At 41.1% G+C, this 22,434-nt stretch overlaps 1 protein-coding gene across 1 annotated transcript in view; it reads right to left on the bottom strand.

The window, feature by feature from the left end:
- LOC121865819 (protein maph-9-like) overlaps positions 1-22,434 on the bottom strand; it is a 72,293-nt gene that overhangs the window by 21,058 nt on the left and 28,801 nt on the right. Inside the window, exon 3 of the mRNA XM_042365380.1 lies at positions 19,995-20,188. Within this exon, the coding sequence (XP_042221314.1) occupies positions 19,995-20,188 (194 nt within the window). The remainder of the gene's footprint in view (positions 1-19,994; positions 20,189-22,434) is intronic.

The raw sequence follows: 22,434 nt of genomic DNA on the forward strand, positions 1-22,434 counted from the left end.
CTCTTAATATGTGAGTCAAAAAAAGAGGGAGCGTCAAAAGAAAACGGACGCTAAAAAGTTCATTATTCCAGATGCACTGTATAACTTTGGCTGAGAAACCCCAATACTGTATAGCCTATCTGAAGACTAAAATGCTACATCAATTAATTACATCTCATGTTGTCTGTAGCAACCACTTCAACTGCTGGTTGCTTTGTTCCTTCTACACTTTCAATAACAGGTTAGTTGATAAGTTGTCTTTCTCCTATCTTTATTGCTATACAGCATTTATTTTATGTTGTTTTCTTCATCATGGGAAATGGTTGTTGTAATATTTTCATTTATTATTCTGTTTTTTTGACCAGATTTTTACTTCTGGGTGTAAGTATGTGACTCAAACACAATTTAATCTTATTCAACCTTGTGCATAGTGGGGCATCACTGCTTAGGTATCAGTGACACGCGTCAACCTGGCGTGTAGAAATGATACTCGATCGAATCGATGGGTGAAGCAAAGCGTGAAGAGATCTTGATACTGGTGCGTAGATTGGTGATACGGAAACTGGACTTGAAGAATGATGGTGGAGTTTGGAGGGACTTGGTGTTGGTGGATAGTGCAAGAAGAAAGGCGAGGATATTGGAAAGTAGTAGTAGGGTGCTAGGTCTTGGGGCTCAATCCAAGAGCTTCTGTTTTCTCATGTTTGTGTTTCAGCTAATTTTCGTCTTAGGTGTTATATTTATGTCAAGTGTTCGTATGTTTAGCAAGTGTTGCCATTTTATGCCTTACATTTTCGTGTCTTGTGTCCTAACCAATGGTGGGGAGTCTAGGGCAGGTACTTGTGTTTCTGCTAAGAGCATCCCGTCTTTTTATGATCTAATGTTGTAAGTGGTAGGGCAACCAAGGTTGTCACTGGGGTAACGTTACATTCTCTCAATAGAGTGGAGTTGATGTGGGTTCCAGGGCTCTTCTTTTATTGCGAGGGAACCACAAGTGTTCTCTTCTTCCTTCTTCTGTCTCTTCCATCCATTCTGTGATTGGTCCTGGCTCTATTCTTCTAACTTTGTCCAGATTCTTTTTGAGTGTTCGTGTAGGTAAATGTTTAGGGGTTCTATTTGTGCTCGTTGGTGTAGTTGACGGTTGGTGACTATGTCAGGATATCTGATGTTATATACAACCCTTAGGGCTAAGTTTTGAATTGTCTGCAGTTTCTTTATGTTTGTTTGTTTTATTGCATGGAGGGGAATTGGTGGATATACTAGTCGGGATTGCACATAGGCTCTATATAACTTTAACTTGATTTTTTGCTGACAGGTTTCTGAAGCGTTTTAATTTAATTGCCATGTTTCTGGTTTTTGCAAGTTTTTCGGTGATGAATGTTTTGTAGCCTTTTGTTGTTATCTTCAGCCCTAGGACAGTGCCTTCCATGGCATATGGAATTAATTTGTTGTCTACTATAATGGGGTCTTTTTTCCTTTTAGCGATTGGTATTATTTTGAACTTGTTGGTGTTCGTTTGTATCTTCCACTTTTTTTCGTACTGGTTGATTTTCTCTATTGCGTTGGCAGTATGTTGTGCCATTATTGCTGTTGATTTGCCGGGGTATGTGATGATTTGTGTGATATCGTCTGCAAAACTTATGTACTCACTGGTGGGAGCTGGTTTTGGTAGTTCTGCTGTATAGATATTGTACAACGTTGGTGAAAGAGCACTGCAATGACCACGGTCGTACACGTCAGTCATCGTAAAATCAGAAGACTCATATTACGCTCAATAGCCCACGATTCTCTGCCCGCCATATTAAGTCGGTTTAACTCAGTGAATTTTGTGAATATCAGTGTTCATGTTGTAACAGTGAAATTGTCATTTACCCAGTGAAAGAATTAATATAACATAAATGTTGTCTGTCGTTGCTAGGCAAAAGATTGTTTGTGATTGAGTTATTATTCTCATCTCTGAAGCTTCTCCATTAGGGTGTGTCATACGGAGGCGAATTTATTTTTTGAGTTTGAAAAATTGGCCCATGGTATTAATGATGTAGTTCTATGTGCAGAATCATGTGATATCTTCAGATTTGAAAAGTTTTCATTTTTTGCTAGGTAAATTTTAACTTGAAATCTTATGAAAATTCAGTATTCCCACCCTTTTACCAACACCACTAAATAGCTTATTTAAAGTAAAGTAAATGTATCAGGTTAATTTATTAGGATGAAAATGATCCAGAATAGTGAAACGAATGATCTTGACACATTTATTAAATTTAATATTCCTTTAGAAAACAAAATCATCAAATACAAAAACCGGTTTTACTATTACGACCCGGTGTTGCTGCACACCATAGAGAACATGTCTTTCTTGCTTCTGTTTCTACTCATCACCTCCCTGCTGACCACCTGAGCTCGGATGTAGCCTTCCCTCCTCTCCTGGCTGTACACGTGACTGCTGGCCTCGCTCACTTGCTGTACACAACGCTCTATACTCTGGGTGTGCGAGGGCCAGGCAGGGACATGCATGGGGTTGTCCAGGAAAGCTCTGACTTGAACATTGGTGAGGCTGCAGGTAAGAGGGGGCTCACTGCCAGCCTGGATGTTATCCAGATCTATGAGATCAATGAGGGTCTTGGCACCTAGATTGACTTTAGGAGTCTTCCTGACCCTGAAGGAATCATCACCAACTGATTCGTCATGCCCAGATCTTCTCATAAGTCTCATATCCAAGATCTTTTTGACTGCCACTCTTCTCTCCTCCTCATCCTTACTGCAGAGCATTGTCTGCAGAACTGCCTCGGGATGAGCATACCAGGAAGATCTCCTCACAGTCTGCTCCACAATCTGAACAACCTTCCTTGGCTGACTCCTCAGGAGCTCAAGCTGGAAGAGAACATGCCTCGGACCTTCGGAGAACGATGACTTGACCTTGGTGTTGAACCAATTTGGCAAGTAGACACTCACGATGAATTGGACAATAAGTCTCGGGTTGTGAAGCTGGTTCCCTTTCAGTTTATGATGAGCGACCCAAATTCTGCAGAACCTGAGAGCCGTTGTGAGCCACCTAGAATGTGAGACTGGACCTATCTGCAGGTAAGCAAGTCTATCAGGCATGACCCCTGTTTTGATGGCACTGCAAATCATGTAACCATAGTACTGGTCAGTACTCAGGTCGTCAATGACAGTATGTGCAAGCTCAACGAGTGGAGGGCCAACTGTGATTTTTTCAAAGCTCGGATTTATTTCTAACTCAGTGGCAGAGTCCAGCATCTTGCCAAGAGGACCAGACCATCTGTTGTTTGAAAGAGTCTTGCCATCCAGCTCCTGGATCAGATGTCTGAGTGGCAACTCGTTGGTGTGGAGGTCACAAACAATCCAGACCAGCTTCCTCCCAATCTTCCGCTCTATCCACTGTATGACCCCCCCTTGCCACCATGTGTTCGTGTTGGTGCTGTCCCCTCCAATGGCCTGCAGGGTCTGGTCTACGTTCCTCTCTCTGAGCAAGTTCACAATGTTATCTGCCACTATCTCAGCTGGTTTCCTGATGTCATCTTTCTCTGGAGTGAAATGCCACAAATACTTCCCTCCTGGTTCACTGCAGCAGGAGTAGTGTTCCTCCTTCACCATGGCAGGGAACAACTTGTCAGAATCTCCAACTTTCATGAACACTTTAGTGTCATCCCTTCTCCCATCAAAGAACAAACAATTGATTCCATTTTCTCTTATCCCCTTATCAAACTCCTCTTCTAGGTTACTGACAAGTTTCTCCTGAGCTCTCCTTACTTTGTTATGATCTATCACCAGGTGAACATCATCAGGTGTTATCAAACCACCGTCAACCCAGGCAGCTGTTGCTATCTCTGCAGTTTCTCTGAGACCAGTGTGGTGTCGCATGCTGGCCAGAGCTATGCTCGGGATATCTTTCCTATTTCGAATCTTATGCCTGGAAGGTTTGGGATCATTATTTTCTGGGTTAGGGACAAAGTCACCATTCTCCTGGTCAGCACTCGGATCAGCCATGGGGAAGTCATTAAACTCTGAATCAGCTTGACTCCAATCATCGGCCTTTTTTACCTCACCCTGGGCCTTCTCAAGTCTCTTTTCCTCGGCAACTCTTCTCCTCTTCTGTCTCTCTGTGGCAGCCTCCTGTCTCTTGGACTCCGGAATATCTTGGCTAGAAATCATGAGAGCCCCTTTACTGCCAGTCTTCTCTCTCTGTGCTTTGACAAATGCCAGTTCGATCACAGGAATCTTCAGTTCACGCTTGCAAATACAGGAGATGTGGGCCTCGGATTTACAGTCACGATCGCATCCAAACTCAGGACAGAGAACAATTGGGCACTTGCAAGTAATTATGTCAAATAACTGGTCCAGTTGCTTGGCAAACTGTCCTTAACTGCAAGTTTTCCTCTCCCAAGAGAGATATCTCTTGCCTTTTCCCAACTGGCTAGCAGTCTCTCACTAATCTTCTTCTGACTTGTTATGACTGGAGGCTTGAACTGAGCATTAGCCAGAGTGTACTGTGCCAAGACAGCTTTGGTCATATCACTGGCAATGTCTTTGTTTGTGTAAGTTCTTTGGTTCTTTTCACTGATTTGCCTGATTAAAACACCGTATCTCAAAGCATCTCTCAATGTAGGCAACTCCGACTTCAGGAGCTCTCTCCCAGACCCAAGATAGTGACTGAGATGGCTGGATTTTTGGTTCCTCGTCCTGACACAAGCAGCCATCGCAAATATTATCAACTTATAAATGCATCAGAATCTGAAACAGAAAAAAATATTGTTAGTTGGGTTGTTAAAGAATGAAGTCAGAAAGCAATGTTCACTTTTTAATTGTAATGCACTAATGCAGCTGTACGTTAGATTTTCGATAAATTTCACGCTAAAATTTACCTAGCAAAAGGTTGCAAAATATTGAAACTGAAATTATTTTCTGTTTATATACACTAAAATCTACCAAAAAAGTGATGGGCCATTAGTTTTAGCTGATCTTCCCTCCTATGACACACCCTATCTCCATCATTATCTCAGGCACAGCTGGCTGTATTGGAAGATGTCGTTAATTTGGCAGGATTAAACTGTGCGAGTCCGCACCCTGGGAAACTAGGCCCCAAAGTCCCTCGCCGTGTGGCAGACTACAACCGACCTTAACAGCGATCTTCAGTTGTTGTGGAGACACCAGTGTTATACCCTGGGGCACTCCTTACAGTTATATGGGCCAAAGTATTATTGTTGTATATGATTGGAGATAACTAGCAGAAATTTAGTTATCCCAGGTTGAGTAGTGATCCCATAACAATTGATAGTATCAGTAAATATGTACAGTCTCGTTCAAGATTCTTCGAACACTGCTGGAGACAGCTGGCAACTCAAGGCCGTTTGTTTACTATACTAAGTAGTAAAAATTATGAATGAATGTAAAAGTGATCGGTGATTGGTTACTTAGTTCCCGTTGCTTAATTGTTGGTTGGGCTTTGTTGTTTCGTATTATATTATACCTTTCTGCTGGTATATACTGTTAATTTGATTTTAAAATGGATAGAGCAAAGGGCCAACCTATATGAATTTATGTTTAGACAATTAAACATAAGAAAAAATCGGTAAGTATGTTAAAGAACATCATGCATCGGGCACAGCTGTGTGCAGGCTGTTTATGAGGTTGCCTGTTTATCATTAATTTATACTAATATTATCTTGAAACGTTTCATCCATTTCAGGTAATTAATCCAGTTGTATGTAACCGATGCTAAACAGACTTATTTCTAAAGACGCTGATTTCATGCAACACAAACTGTTGTTTTAATTCGCTGTGGGATTAAGCAGAATCATCGGTTCACTGCTACCTGTAGTAAGTGTGTGTGTGTGCGCATGTGGAGTGTGTGTGTGTGTGCGCATGTGGAGTGTGTGTGTGTGTGCACATGTGGAGTGTGTGTGTGTGCGTGTGGAGTTTGTGTGTGTGCATGTGGAGAGTGTGTGTGTGTGTGTGTGTATGTGTGTCAGCCTGTGTCTGTATTTAATAATGACATTGTTCAATTGAAGGTGATGGTATATAATCTTACGAACTATCCGTCTGATGGTGTGAACTAGTGCGGTAGCATATGCCTAATACTTTTACAAGCCTTTATCTAGCAATATCACTGTCATTCCAAGACTCTGAATATTGTAAACAGCAAATGGTATTTCTTTCATTGAGTGACTAGTCGCCCACTCCCCCCCCCCCCCACAAAAAAATACAAAATCCTTGTTTCTGACTTGTGTAGATTGTCACCTTTAGTCTGGTGTCTTTTAAAAAATATATATATTCTATTTTTTTTTCAAATATGTGTATGATGAATTATAAATTTGTATCTTATTTATTTATTTATTTATTTATTCATTCAACTGTTTTTTTATAAAATGCCGAATGAAATATAAATATAACGCTAACGTAATGGGCGGGAAGGTGGGGTAGACAGAGGTTTTGTCAGTGCTGACTCCCCTTCCACTCCCTCAATTGTAGAAGGCCCCTGCCAACGTGGAATACCACACGTAGAAAATCACTGAATGTGGAAGAATAATCGGCATGAAGGAGGCTGGGTTTTCACCTACTGAAATTGCCCGAGAATTGGGGTTTTGTCGGTCAACTGTACATTATTGGATTAAGCGATGGGAAGAGGAAGAAAGTTTAAAGGACCACCACAGGACGGGAATGGCGCTCAGAACAACACTTGCACAAGTTGAAGCCATCCGGAATTTCGCTGAGGCCAACCCCTTCAAGACTTCATTTTCAATAAGCGAGGATCTCCAATTAAATATTTCCCCTTTAACAATAGGGCGAAGACTTCACGACGGAGGCATTCACCATAGAATTCCCGCCACCAAGGAGAAGTAAAATGAGCGACATCGCGAGGGCAGGTTGTAACTTGCTCGATGGTATGCTGAAGAAGGCCTAGATTTCTGGGGATGAGTAATATTCACTGACGAAAAAACTTTCTCATCTACCTCTCACGGAAGGTTGCATTGCTGGAAGAGGAACAACACCCAATATGCTAGACAGCATATTTATGAGGAAGCAAGGAGTGGCCATGTGACTTGCAATGTTTGGGGATGGATATATTTGCACGGAGTTGAAGAGCTGACTGACATAGAAGGAAGATTCACAGTTGAACAGTATTTAGAAATACTCGAAGAAGTTATGCTTCCCTCGGTACGTGCATATGCTTTCCCGTTTCCCGAAAACATAGTTTTCATGCCCGATAGGTGTCCAATCCATACTGCACGGATTGTAAAAAGGTGGTTTGCAGAACAAAGAAATTTGCAAGTCTTAGACTGGCCAGGTAAAGGTTGTGACATGAACCCTATAGAGAACGTTTGGGCCAATATTGTGAGCGTGTAGGATCCAACTGAAGAGAGAGCCAGGGTGCAGCTACAGGAGCATACACACCGTGAGTGGGAGGTACTGAGACGGAAACCGCAACTGATACACAACCACCACCCCGCCTCCGTTCCCAACAGGCTGCAGCAAGTAATCGAGAATGAAGGTGGCTGGACTAAATATTAATGTGTCAGAAATAATTTCCCTATGTAATCAACGTCACATACTGAATGCACATCGATATTATTTTTTTCCATGTTAACTGAAATAAATAAAATTTTCATGAATATATGTCAAATTGTATAATAAATGTAAATAAAACAATCCTCTTCTAATATGCTCACTTATGCAGTATGTATTCAGGATGATTTAAGTCAAACAAATCCTAACGTTATACTTATAATTATTATGAAAGAGTACAGTATAATATATGTTAAATATATTACATGTGAAATAATTACCATATATACCACGGAAAAAATCAGTCAAAGAAACAACTGTATAACGACACAATTCATACAATACTGTACAGTATGTAATGGTTCCGATCACAGCTGTCCGATCAGGCTCTTCAAGGCACTTGCGACGAGGAAATTGATCTTTCATATTTCAATCTCATAATCTCATATTTAATAAGTTCATGTCATGCCGTTCACAATATATTTATGTATTATTGGAAAACGTTTATTGTAATAATTGTATTTGTATATATTTTTCTCTCCATTTATTTATAAGAAATGGGAATTTTTTTTTTGCCAAAATACCCAACTGTTACAACGTTACCTCACAATTATTTCATAACTTACAATAATGCTCCAACACTCAAGCACACTTGCACGGAAACATACGCACTCGCTCGTGAATAATGTCGATTTCACTCCCCCCTTCCTTTGCCGTTTATATTAATCATAAAAAATATTACATTAATTACTGAAATTTCGTACTGAAGGTATAGCTAATGCCGTAGCATAAGTACTGTAACCCTGTAGCACTTTCAACTGTCATTACCTTTGTCATCTGAGTAGACTTAGCTTATTATATATTTCAAATGACATTTCTTTCGATTTGATTGTTTGCCCGCAAAAAAAGCCTTGTTTTTAATCTGGTTCACCACAGGATCGCATTGAAACTGTGTAGTATCCATTTCATAACATATAATTGAAATATAAATAAATATATGAATAAATGAAACATTATATATAAATTTCTATTTCCAATGCCTCACAGGGAATGTAAAATAAATAACGTCATTAAATAAACTTCATAATACTGTTTCATTTATATAACTGTTTTTACAGACAAGCATTGACACATACACAGGCTAAGGCACACACACACACACACACACACACTACAGGTAGCAGTGAACCGATGATTCTGCTTATTCCCACAGCAAATTAAAACAGCAGTTTGTGTTGCATGAAATCAGTGTCTTTAGAAAGAAGTTTGTCTAGCATCAGTTACATACGACTGGATTAATTACCCGAAATGGATTAAACGTTTGAAAATAACATTAGTATAAATTAATGATGAACAGGCAACCTCATAAACTACCTGCACACAGCTGTGCCCTATGTATGATGTTCTATAATACACTTACCGGTTTTTTCTTATGTTTAATTGTCCCATTGCTCTATCCATTTTGAAATAAAATTAACAGTACATACCAGCAGAAAGGTATAATATAATACGAAACAACAAAGCCCAACCATTAATTAACGGGGAGCTAAGTAACCAGTCACTGATCACTTTTACATTCATTCATAATATTTACTACGTACTATAGTAAACAAACAGCAGTGTTCGAAGAATCTTGGACGAGACTGTACGTGAGTTGAGTACATCAACTGACGGAAAAGTGCCATGTTATTCATGCCGGAAGAACATGATGTTATAAGTTAATTTGGGATATTGTCAAGTGTGTCATATAACCATCTGTTTTGGCAATGAAAAATAATACAACAGTTGTTTAATGCTGTCATAAGAATTGAAGATTTAATTTGTTACTTGTAAAGTAAGACTTAAGTTGTCCAGCCTGGTCTGAGTGAACTTAATAAACATCTTATTCACTCCTTATGTTAATAAATATTAAATGAGTAAACTACGAGTATCACCGCTTATTCCTTCTACCTATTGGTTCTCAGAAAATAACTATTGTAACTCACGTGCCTAGAAGCTCGCTAGCAGGCTACCTAACAGTTCCGTGAGATATGTTATATTCTAATAAAAATCTGGGTGGTGGCAGGCTACCGTTGAAAGTATAATAAGTGCAGTAATAAGAATATCATGGTTCCCCAGACTAATCCACGGTTTAGAATATAATTAAAAACAGGGTATACTTCAGAAGGGTAAGGACATAGAAATTCAGAAAATACAATACTATATATGAAAAGAAGTGAGGTAAAGAAAAGAATATTGACTTGGAAGATATAAGCAGAGAAATATAAGATATATATTTATACTGTGGAAATAAAGACACAGCATATGAAAGTATTAAATATATACACCAGAAAAGATTAATATAAAAGATAGATATGAGCAGGAATATAAGTATACAAGTATTGAAGAATAATAACTATAACTAAAACAGGATACTTATTGAAGAGAATAAATATTTGAAATAAGTATATAAATATAATGAAGAAGAAATATGAATAAATCTGAAGAATAGTGTAAAGTAAGGAAAATCACGCCCTTACAACACTACCTTGGGGTACTCCACATTTCAGTTTTATGGGCGGTCCTATATCGCCGCCAATTTGTATTTGCACAGTGCGATTGCCTAGGAAGTCACAGACGATTTTTTCTAGTGGATCTGGAAGATTTAATTGAAGCAGTTTAAAATTTAATCCTAGGTGCCATACTTTATCAAACGCTTCCTTAACGTCTCTTAATATAATGTTGACTTGGTTTCTTTCTGCTTTCTTGTTGGCTAACGTTTCCGTGATTATGGCTAGTGCAGTATGTGTTCCCTATCTTTCATTGAAACCGTGTTGTCTCGGGTTTAGTAGTCCGTTTTCGCTCCTGTGTTTTCTGATTCTCATGTTTATTGCCTTTTCAAAAAGTTTTTCTATAACTTCGAGTAGAAAAATCGGTCTGTAGTTATTATTTGAGTGAGGTCTTTGGCTGGTTTCGGTATGAATATGAGTTTTACGTTTTTGAATGCGTCAATGAAGTATCCACTTGCCAATGCTGAATTTAATATTTCAAGGATGCCTTGTGTGCAGTTGTTGGGTAGGTATAGGATCATATTTCTGGTGATTTTTGTGAATTCTGGTGCTTTATCTTTAGTGTGTCTGATGTAGCGTAGCAGTCACCTTCTGTAATTGGTTCTATTGTGGTGAGCCTGGTTTTGTCCACCACATGGTATGGGGTTATCCTATTTATCTTTTCAGCCATCTCTCTGCAGATATGATTCTCGTGTTCCTCATCAAATTGCTCATTTTCTTCTTCTGTTATATGAAATACTTTTGTCCATTCTCTTCTGTATGCGGATTCTGTCTCTTTTTCTTCAAAGAGTTTTTTCCCGTTTTGGTCTTTTATGTACTTTTGTTGGGGTTTGTCGTTTCCTAGAATTTTGTTTACTTTCTGCCAGAAGTTCTTGTCATTTCTTGTGGTATCCAGGTTGTTTATGAGTTCGTTCCATATCTGTTGGTGTGCTGTCAGGCTTTCATCTCTTAACTTTTGTTGTATTTGCCTTAAGTTTCTAATAAGCTCTGTTGTTGGTGGATAGTTTTGTATGTACATCATTATGTTATTATATTGTACTTGGAGCATTCGCAATTCGATATGTTGTCTTTTGCCTTTTTGATGTTAAGTATAGGGGTATCTGTTTCGTTGTCTATATCTTCTAGTATTTTGCCTTGGAGGTCTGGGATATTAACTTGTTCTAGTTGCTTCCTGTAACCTTCCCAGTCTGCTTTTTGCATTTGGAAACGTGGGGTTGTTGGAACCTGGATTGGGCTTGTAGATAGTTTTATTTTCATTGGAATGGGGTCACTGGTAGTTAATGGTCCATGTTTTATATGGTAATTCAGGGAATCCTTGTTATTGGTGAAGACTTTGTCTGGGGTTGTTGTTTTCTTAATGCCAATGAATGTGGTGAAGTGTGGTCCTAGGTGGATCAACTTCCCTGTGTTCATTATGGTATGCAGTGCAGTGCCTACCTTGTTCCTGTTTTCGTGGCCGAATATTGGATGTCTTGGGTTTAAATCTCCTATTATATATGTTGGGCAGTTGTAGTTCAATAGTTTTATTAAGTCTGGGGCCGGTAGGTAGATTCTTCTTGGCGGTAGATATGCTGTGGCTATTGCTATTTCTCCAAGTGTGGTAGTTATTTTGATTCCCAGGAATTCGTCCTCGAAATCGTTGATGATTTGATGTTTGAGTCTGTGTTTAACAGCAATGGCCACGCCATCATTTAATTCTTCTGTTTTATTTCTTTGGTAGGTTGTATATCCAAATATTTTTATTTTCTTGGAATTTGAATTGCCGTGACTATTTATTATAATTATGTCCGGATCAATGCTGAGATATGTGTTTGCAAGGTTGTTTTTATTTGTTTCCCAGTTGCAGACGTTGTGTTGTATGGTGGTAAGTGTTCTGTGTTTGTCGTTATTCATTGAGTTTTGATTTTGTTTCTTGTTTGTTGCGCGGATGGCGATCTCTTGTCCGGAACCAGTCCGTTACAGATTCTTTGGAATTTCCATTGTTCTTCTTTTTTGAATATGTGTCTCCTTATTTCAATTCTTTAGTTTATGAGGTAGTCTTTTACTAGTGCTTCAGAGTATTTATCGTTAGAGTAGGTCCATTTTAGTTCTTTTTTCGTTATGGGTTGCATTATGTCTGGCATCGTTTTGCATTCACTAGGGACTAATATTTTATCACACCAGTGAATCTGTAGTTCACAGTCGTCTGCATATTCTAAAGTCTGGAGCGTTTCCTCGGCCTGGGTATCCATGGTTGCTGTTGTGACTTTTTTCCTTACGGCACCTGTCTCTCTTTGGGTGGTATTTTGAAGGTCCTGCCTCTCTACTGTACTTTGGGTGGATGTTTTGATCATTTGTGACTTTGCCTTGTCAGCTTCGTTTGTTTCGTGTACTGTTGCGGCTGGTGTTTGCTCTGCTGCTCCTTTTTCTTCTGCGTTGTCTGTCTCCTGTGGTGCATCTGGGTTGGTTAGGCGGGACGCATGTAGCACAGATCCAGAAGCTGGGTTGTCTGGGAAACTCATTGTTGGGAGGTTGCTTCTTTCAAGCATTTTGTTCATCTCTGTTTCGAACGTGCCTGGGTTCCCTATGTTCATTATGTGAGAATATAATAGGCAGATGAGCACTTTGTAGTCTCGTATTTCGCTCAATACAATTTTGGTGGTATTCTGTGGTTGTGTTGTTTCTTCAACTACTTTCTTTGCAATAGCAGCATATGTTATATTCTTCTTCTGTTCTTGTTGTTGTATTTACTTTGCTAATTTTTCATTCATTATTTTCTTTTTGTATGGACAGGCCATTGATAGGATTCTGTGGGTCTCATATCCTGGCTCCTTCCGCTTTTTACAGTTTATACATGCTTTAGCTTGATTCTTGCAGTCCCGGAAAGTATGGCCTTCTTCTGCGCATTTAGAGCATGTTTTAAGTTCCTTTTGTGGACAGTCTTATGTTGCATGAGATTCATGTGCATAGCAGATAAAGCAGGTGAGAATATTAACGTATTTCTCCCTTTCTAGTTGTTTAGGGAAGATTGACATGTTGAACCCTAAGATTTCAGATTCCAGGGCCTTGTCTGCCATTGAAGTGTCAGTGAATCTCAACTTTAAGCAATGTGTGTATTGCTTTATTTTTACCAATTCTTCGACTTTTAACCAGTTGTTTTTTATTTCTAGTTCTTCTTTTATTTCTTGTGCCGATTGCTTTCCGAATTCATAGTCAAGTCCACTCACAAATACTGATCTTTTTGCTTTAACCTCTGGTGGCATGATGACCTGGAGTCCTATGCCTCCAAAGGTTGTATTCCTTCGGGGCTCAGAATGGTATCTGGGTCCCTGTAGTCCCTGCATATTGCAGTGTATCCAGTGTATCCAGTTATCTGAGAACGTGAAGGGGCTGTTCTTTTGTCTATGATCTTGAATCTAACCTTGGTAGCCATGGTTTATTTGTTTATGTCTTCCTAGCATGTATTAATTGTGGATGATAAAGAAGGTTATTCAAGACCCTTCTTAGTGTGCCTATAGGCGACCCCCGGACAGTGGTGTAACTGCACTATCACTGTTTTTCCACTGCTGGATTGCCCTGTGTTCCCCCGACCTCAAACGGACACACACAATCCCCCCTACTGTGAGGTATGCACCACTGGAGGGGCTCTAGCACGAATACTTAAATATAAGCAGGTGCCTCAGCCAGGGTAAGTAATGAAGGATTTCAGCAAGAGAGAAAAACCTCAAACCACGTCAGTATTGCCAACCAATAGCTGCCCTCCAGCAGGAGTGTGGGTCACTCACTCTACCCGTGGGGAGGACTAACTAGGGTTGACAATCCTGAACGCTCGTGAGGTAGTCCGGTGACAATCGTGGTCGTTTTCCAAAGGTGGACGCCCACAAAGGGCGTTGCCCCAAACAGGATTTCTGGGACGTCCAGTGGTAGTCAGAGAGGTCGAGTTGTGGTCCGGTCGTCAACAGTGGAAAAAAAGGTGTCTTCTCATTTCAGCAAGACGAGCGAGAAGCTATTTACTGAGCAGAACGTAAACTTTGTTCATTATCACTCCTCACTATTGTTAGATTATTTTGCTAAGTATCTTCTTGGGTGATAAAATACTTGTATAATTAGATTGTCATCATTATGTGTTTGTGTGTGTGTGTGTGTGTGTGTGTGTGTGTGTGTGTGTGTGACTTCATTATGATGCGTCCACACGTGCGTTCATTTTGTCGTCAACATGTGATCGACAAAACGAATTGAGGCACATGGGTCCGATTATGGTAGGGTGCTGCCGCGTACACAAGATCGGTGATTCCTCTTGTTGATCACATGTTAGCAGCAAAATGTACGCACGTATGGACGCACCCTAATGAAGTCACAAACACATAACACACACACACACACACACACACTACTACTACTACTAATACTTTGCTTGCTGTCACTCGGAATCGAGTATGACGATGATCCAGCTATGAGTTATTAGGGATGTCACCTTCGTTGGTGAGCACCGAGGTGACTAAAGAGGCCGATACGTAGGGGGCTACATCTAGTGCGGGAGGGGCGGCGGCAACGTCCTTCTGGAGTTTGCACTTGTCTGCCTCGGTATGCAGTCGGGCTAACACGAAAGTATTGACAACTTCTCGTGTGGTGCTCCTCCAAGTGTTACGGTGTGGATTAATCATCTCCCTGGTGAGGGAGTTGATTTGGCACTTTTACAGGTTTGTCTTAAGACTGTCCTTATACCTTTTCAGTTGCTAGCCAGCGTTACATTTACTATTCGTTAGTGACTTTAAAGTAGCTGCTTTGGAAGTCTACTGTCGTCCATGAGGGTAGCATGGACAGTCCAACGTAGTTGTTCATGGATAACGGTAGCCTCGCTGCTCCTACAGTTAGTGTCAGTGAGAATACCGGCATTTGTTTTCTTGTCTTCCCAGCGAACTCGGAGGATGGAATATAGGATGCGTTAATGAAAGTTTTCTAGTACCTTGAGGTGCCTCCTGTATGTAACCCATGTCTCGCTGCCATATAGCAGGGTGGGGAGGACCACTGCTCGATATACGTGCAACTTTGTAGAAAATTTCAGCTCCCTACAACTGAAGACTGCCAAAGGCATGAGATGCACATCTGATGCGATATCTGCGGTGGTGGATGAATGGAAGCCAAAATACTGAAAGTGGGGAATATGGATGATGAAGTGTGGCTGAACCAGGGGCAGGATGAAAGATAATCTGAGACTTATGTACATTCAGCTCAAGGCCGAAATGTGCATATGCATCTGGAAAAGTGTTCAGGATCTCCTGTAGGTCTTCTTCAGTGTGAAAGACAAGGGTGAGGTCGTCTGCATACTGAAGTTCAGTAATGGAAGCTGCTGACACCTTTGTTCTTGCCTGGAGTCGTCTTATGTTGAAAATACCCTTCATTTTGTGCTGGATGACACCGCACCGGCTAAATTGGCACTGGCACGAGTATGGAAGGCAGCCAAGAAAATGGAAAAGAGAGTTGGTGCCAGTGCACATCCCTGTTTTACTTCAGTTTGGACGGGGAAGAACTCAGACCGAGTGCCATTGTGCAGGGCACTGCCATTCATGCCATCACAATAGCGATGAATTTTGGTGGGCAACCAAAACGGCTGAGGGTCCGCCAGAGGGCTTCTCTGTTAACCGAGTCAAAGTCCTTGGTTAGGTCGATGTACAGGTCACGACGCGGTTCTCTGCACTTTTCCTGTATCTAGCCTGGCAGCAAATATCATGTCAAGGTGCCACGTGATGGTCTAAGGCCACATTGAAATTCTGGGAGGAAGTTTTCCACCTTAGAAAGAAGTGTGTTTAGGGGGACTCGGGCAATCATTTGGCCAATTACGAACAGCAGCGAGATCCTGCGGTAGTTGCCACAGTCTGACCGGTCTCCCTTGTTCTTATAAATATTGACGATTGAGGCGTCTTTAAGAGCTTGGTAGATTTCCTCCTTTTCCCATATATTCTCCAGGAGAGAGTGGAGACGGCTGGGATTCCATCAGGCCCCGAGGCTTTGTTATTTTTCATCTGTTTGATGATAGTAGCTACTTCATTTTTTTGATGGAGGATAGCTGAGGTGGGTCAGCTCTGGACCCTGAGGGACCTGCTGAGTAGTTAGGACATCCACATTGTTTTTTTCTATTGAGCAGCGAATGTTACTGCTCTTTCCACTGCTGAAGGATGTCTTCTTCGTCTTTAATTAGGGAGTTACCATCGCATGAGCGGAGTGGATTTGAAAAATTCGAGCATCTTATGTTGATCTGCAAGTTTTTTCATTTAATATGCTTTACTTTTTAAACCAGTCGTTCTTTAGATTGTGAAGTTCGTGCTGAGCCGCTGCTTTCTTCTCGCGAAAGGTATCAGCTTTGGTTTGAGACTGTGGATTGTTCTGCCAGTCAGTTAAAGCAGCACGTTTATGAACTACGAGTACATTGATTTCCAAGTCATTTTCATCAATCTCGTCCTGGTGTAGCGTTAGACGATTACACTCAATCTCTGAAACCCCGTCGATATTGTTAAAGCGTTAATCTGCATTGTAATCTTCCCAACTGAGATACTGTACACTTCCCTCTTCACTCACAGTACCCACGCTCACTGGTCGAATGCTTTGAATCAGAGTTCAGTGTTTGGGGTTCAGTCCTCAGGGAGAGAGAGGATTGGCTACTGTACAGTACCAGTAAACATTACCAAATATATTGCTCACTACATCCATGCATCAAATGAAAAGTATGATGAGCTGGATAACGGCTGAACCTGAGTTGATTTATGTGATGAGGCAGGAGTGCAAGCAGCAACCACACATATTGGCTTTCCCTTTTCATGATCCACTTGCTTTATTTCACACAAAGCTTGCCCATTCATCTTATTTTTAAGCAACGTAAGCCTCTCCTGGGGATTGCCCATGCCAACTATGTGGTCATCCATGTGTCTCTGGACTGATGAGATATATTGATAGCCTCATGTTTCCTTGCTGGATTCGGTACCGTTAAATGCTACTACGACCACATAGTTGTTCGTTCGACGGTAACTCCCTGATTAAAGATGAAAAAGGCATGCGTCAGCACTGGATAGAGCACTACCACTTATTGTTTAACCGAAACACCGATGTGGATATCCTAACAACCATACAGGTCCCACAGCACCCAGAGTTGACCAACCTCAGCTATCTTCCACCTCCTGGATGAGGTAGCTATTGTCATCAGTCAGATGAAAAACAGGAAAACCACAAGGCCTCACGGAATACCAGCTGACGTGTAAAAAGCAGGATGACCTCTGCTTATCAGCCGTCTTCACACTCTCCTGGAGAATATATGGGAGAAGGAGGATATCCCCCAAGCTTTTAAAGATGTCTCTATTGTCAATATTTATACGCACAAGGGAGACTGGTCAGACAGTTGCAACTACAGTGGGATCTCTCTGCTGTCCATAGCTGACAAGATTATCACCCGAGTTCTCCTAAATTCTTCTTCCCGAGGCGGAAAAGTTCCTCCCAGAATCTCAATATGGCTTTAGACCATCACATGGCACTACTGACATGACCTTTGCTGCCCTCCAGATCCAGGAAAAGTGTAGAGAACAGCTTCATGACATGTACATGGCCTTCATCGTCCTTACTAAGACGCTCAGTCGTTTTAGTTATCCACCAAAATTCATAGCTATTGTGAGGCAACTCCACGATGGTATGGACGGCAGTGTCCTGCAAAATGGCACCCAGTCTGAGTTCTTCCCCATCGAAACAGGGGTAAAACAAGGATGTGAACTGGCACCGAATCTCTTTTTTATTTTCTTGGCTGCTTTTCTTGCTCGTGCTAGTGCCAATTTAGCCGGCGAGGTGGACAACTAGTGTCGGTTGAAGGTACTCTTCACCATAAGATGACTTCAGGCAGGAACAAAGGTGTAGGTCGCTTCCATCAATGAACTTTAGTATGCAAACGCATCACCCTCGTCGCTCACACTGAACATGATCTACGGGAGATCTTGAACACCTACGCAGATGAGTATGCACACTTCAGCATTGATGTTTATGGATGTAAGACTCGGATTCTCTTTCAGGCTTCCCCTGGTTCTGCCACACCTCCATCCTCCATCCAGGTTAACGGCACTACCCTCTCTAACATTACCCATTTACAGTGTCTTGGCTCTCACCTGTCCACCACAGCAGACACCGATGAAGAGATTTAACATCGGATCAGATTTGCATCTCAAGCCTTTGGCAGCCTCCGTACTCGTGTCTTCAGTTGTAGGGAGATGAAATTATCGACAAAGTTACACGTTTATCGATCAGTGGTCCTCCCCACCTTGCTGTATGGCAGCGAGACATGGGTCACATGCAGGAGGCACCTCAAGGCAGTTGAAAACTTTCACCAACGCAGTCTATGTTCCATCTTCCAAGTTCACTGGAAAGACAAGAGAACAATTGCCAGTACTCTAGCTGACATCAACTGCAGGAGCATCAATGAACAACTATATTGGACTGGCCATGTTACCTGCATGGACGACAATAGACTGTCAAAACAACTATATACAGTCACCTAACGAATGGTAAACGTGACACTGGCGGGCAACGGAAAAGGTATAAGGTTAGTCTTAAGACAAATCGACCCCCCAACATGGGAGGCGGTCACTCTACGCCAAACAAGAATGTATCAACATTTTCGAGTTAGCCCGACTGCATACTCGAGTCACCTCAGAGCTCATGAACGAAGGTGACATCCTTAATTACGCATAACATATAATCATAGCTGGATGATCATTATACTCGATTCCAAGTGACAGCAAAGTGGTAGTAGTAAGTAGTAGTAGTAGTAGTACGCGTGTGTGTGTGTGTGTGTGTGTGTGTGTGGTGTAATGGTCAGCATGCTCGTCTCGCAAACGAGTGGACTCTGGCTCGGTTCCCTGGCATGTTGAAACTATGAGCAAGTTTCTTAGCGTTAGTTGCCTCTGTCTATCCAGCAGTAATTGGGGACCTGGATGTTAATCGATTTGCAGATCGTGTTGCAGGGTAATGGTTAGCCAGTGCAGTTGGTGAGTTGTCCGGTTTTCTCGGATTATTCCTTGACACTGGGTCATGCAACTCGTTAACTTAGGTGAGGTTGTTGTGCTGACGACAACTTCCAAACCTTAAACAAATTCCGCTTAGTAGTCCATGAGCAAGGACACAAAATCTGGCTCATTGGTACTAAAAAGGGAACGTTATCTCATATGTATTTTTGGTTAGTTTCATGTCTCTAGAGGATAGAAATATTTGATAGTAGTCTGGATTATACAACGTTCCGTATGCTATCACCAATTTCAGGGACTAACTTTTGTAGAAAGGTATTTTGAATCCCTCTTTTCTACCTTCCAACAAATATTGGGTACTGAAGTTAGAATTCTGGCTTTTACACTCCACCTTGTAAAATCCACCCTTGAAGTGTGAGAGTCAAATAGGCTATTTTGCCAGTGATATTTGTAATATTTCACCTTTTACTTTTAATACAGACCCAATCTCTTCCTTGGTCTGTTATTCATAATTTTAGACATCACATGAGTTGTTTCTCCCGCTGCTGTGACATTGGTGCGGCTGGGGAGAGATTTGCCATATCTGATAGCCTTGTTTAAACAAAATATTTCATGCTGCATCTCTCACGTTATAAGCCATAACCTATTAGAATTTATAGTTTTCCATTTTTCTTTAAGTATCTCAAGAAGTGGTATCCTCGTCGGTCCACAGAGAGAATATACCCCATGTCAAAATTAGCTCAACGTTGTAAGAACACTGTTGCTGTTGCATGTTACGTGATATGGAGTTTAGCACCTTGATACGTTATGTAACTCAAACTTGCCCTCACTTTCAAATTTATGAAAATTTTCATCTCCCAAGCATGATGAAACCATCATATTCTTCCCATTTCAGATGTGCAATATTTCCTACGACTATCCTCCTTCGCCAGTGAAAAAAAAAGAGGACAATATTAAGTAACTTACTCACGTGACTTTCCTCATATTTTCGCCTTGTTCCTGCAATTTATTTCTCTTCCATGCTGCAAAAGCTAAATCTGCTATCTCTCTTTTCTCCAGATTGTCATTCTCTTCTTTCCTTCTTACTTCTTCGTCTTCCTGTATTTTTCTCCTTCGCTTCTCCTTCTCTTCTTCATTTTTTTGTTTCTTCCACATGAGAAATGCCTGAGAAATGTATTGCAGTAAATTATAAGCATTAGTTATTTAAATAAAAAATAATTATTTCAATATGTTTTGAAGTGCTTTATAATTTATCAAGGTATTATTCTATTAACGTGGTAATAACTTTAACTACGTTTATAAAAAATGAGAGCTATATTTTTGTCAGTGACCTGAAGAGTGATTTTTTTATAGGTAGATATCTTTTAATCCTATACACCAAGATATTTCACCAAGTCCGTTGTTACTGTTACTGCCCCGCACTGGGCGAGCGGTTATTGTGGAAATTGTGAACGATAATATGGGAAATTAGTTAATTAGTTGATATGAACATGGAGTTAACTAGTGAGGCTGAATGGAGGGGTGAGAGGAGGCAAGCAGTGTTGATCATGGAGGTACACACACTGACATTGCTTGTCTCCTGGCCACTCATCTGGCTTAGAACTGGCCTGGGGGTCAGTCCAGACGTTGTCACACTCTGAGCATCATCACCTGCGGACTAGTATAAGACCCCGTTACACGTAAGTCTATGCTCATACGAGGCTTTATTGTTCTCAAATGTTGTATTGGGAGATAATGCGGTAAGTTTATGCTTTTGTAATATTAAAATTAGGGCTCCCGGACAGATGGCCGAAGGACATTTGGCCGACGGACGTTTCACCGACGGACATTTGACCGAACGGACATCGAGCCGACGGACATTTGGCCGAACGGACAATAGAACGAACGGACAAATGGCCGAACGGACATTTGGCCGAATGGGCATATTAAATAAAGTAATAATAATAATAATAATAATAATAATAATAATAATAATAATAATAATAATGATGATGATGAAGATGATGATGATAATAATAACAATAATAACAACAATAAAAACATCGACTTACCTTTACAACCTCTGAAGAGCGACTGCATCAGAATCCAGGCAAGCAGGGCTAACATTTGGTTGGTTTGGGGCGTGGCTAAAAAGTTCAAACAAGCATTCTTTTAAAAACTTGACCTGACTTAACATGACTAGTTATGTCGCCTTTTATTTTGTGTTTGTGATGGTGTTGGTGTGTGGATTAGCGGATGTCATGTTATTGACCTGATCTCATGTTTTGTAAGGTCACCCTGTGTACGTAAACCTCTGTCAGTCCTTGTAATTCACTAGTTAAATTGAAATTGGGGAAAATAATGCTGATTGTTTCTGAATAATGCTGATTATTTCCGACGACTACCGGATATTAAACACAAGACTGAAGAAATTTTTATAAAGCAATTACATTACAATGAATATCTTTTATCCTTTAGTAAATGTGCAGAAAATACATTGCAAAGAAGAAAGAAAAAATAAAAGAAAAAGGCCATATGTCCATTCAGCCAAATGTCCGTTCGGCCATTTGTCCATTCGGTCTATTGTCCGTTCGGCCATTTATCCGTTCGGTCTATTGTCCGTTCGGCCAAATGTCCGTCGGCTCGATGTCCGTTCGGTCAAATGTCCGTCGGTGAAACGTCCGTTGGCCAAATGTTCTTCGGCCATCTGTCCGGTCACGAAAATTAGCGTGTAGTAAATGCTGTTGCCATTGTACACAATACGAAGCTGTGTTTGTCACCTAACTTGTAATCCACAAATCATGAGTAACATTAACATTGTATTGACATATTTTGACCATTAAGCACAATTGAGTCCACGTGGACGGGTTTTCTTATCCAGACGTCATATACTTACTGCTTCATAGACGGTAACAGTCAAAATGTGGGTCTACGACTGCAGTTGACATCGGAGAGGTGATGTCTATACTCACTCTGGCAACGGGAGGAAGGTCACGGCGCTTCTCCACCCACCCATACACACACACACACCCATGGCTGGGCGGGGCGTGCGTGCGTGTATTAGTGTGCCTTAGCATGCCCCCTTCCCTTCCAGTTCTCCACACCCACAATTGGAACAGGCATAGAGTACACCGGGCCACCCTACCAGGTGGACGGTACCAAGGGTCGCCCGCCTATAACCAGGCTTGGAGTACACCGGGCCACCCTACCAGATGGACCAGGAGTTTTTTGAGGCTAGATTACTACCCAATATAGTAGACTTTATTCCTTCATGGTATAGATACGTAGATGATGTTCTTTGTCTTTGGCCTAGAAACAGTGACCCATTGGAATTTTTAGACAAGCTTAATGATATTGTCCCAAGTATCACGTTCAAAATTGATAAGCTTATCATTAGAAATGGCCATGACTACAATTTTAAGGTGTACAGA

The sequence above is a fragment of the Homarus americanus genome, unplaced genomic scaffold, assembly GCF_018991925.1.
Source record: "Homarus americanus isolate GMGI-L3 unplaced genomic scaffold, GMGI_Hamer_2.0 scaffold32583, whole genome shotgun sequence".
Lineage (NCBI taxonomy): Eukaryota > Metazoa > Arthropoda > Malacostraca > Decapoda > Nephropidae > Homarus > Homarus americanus.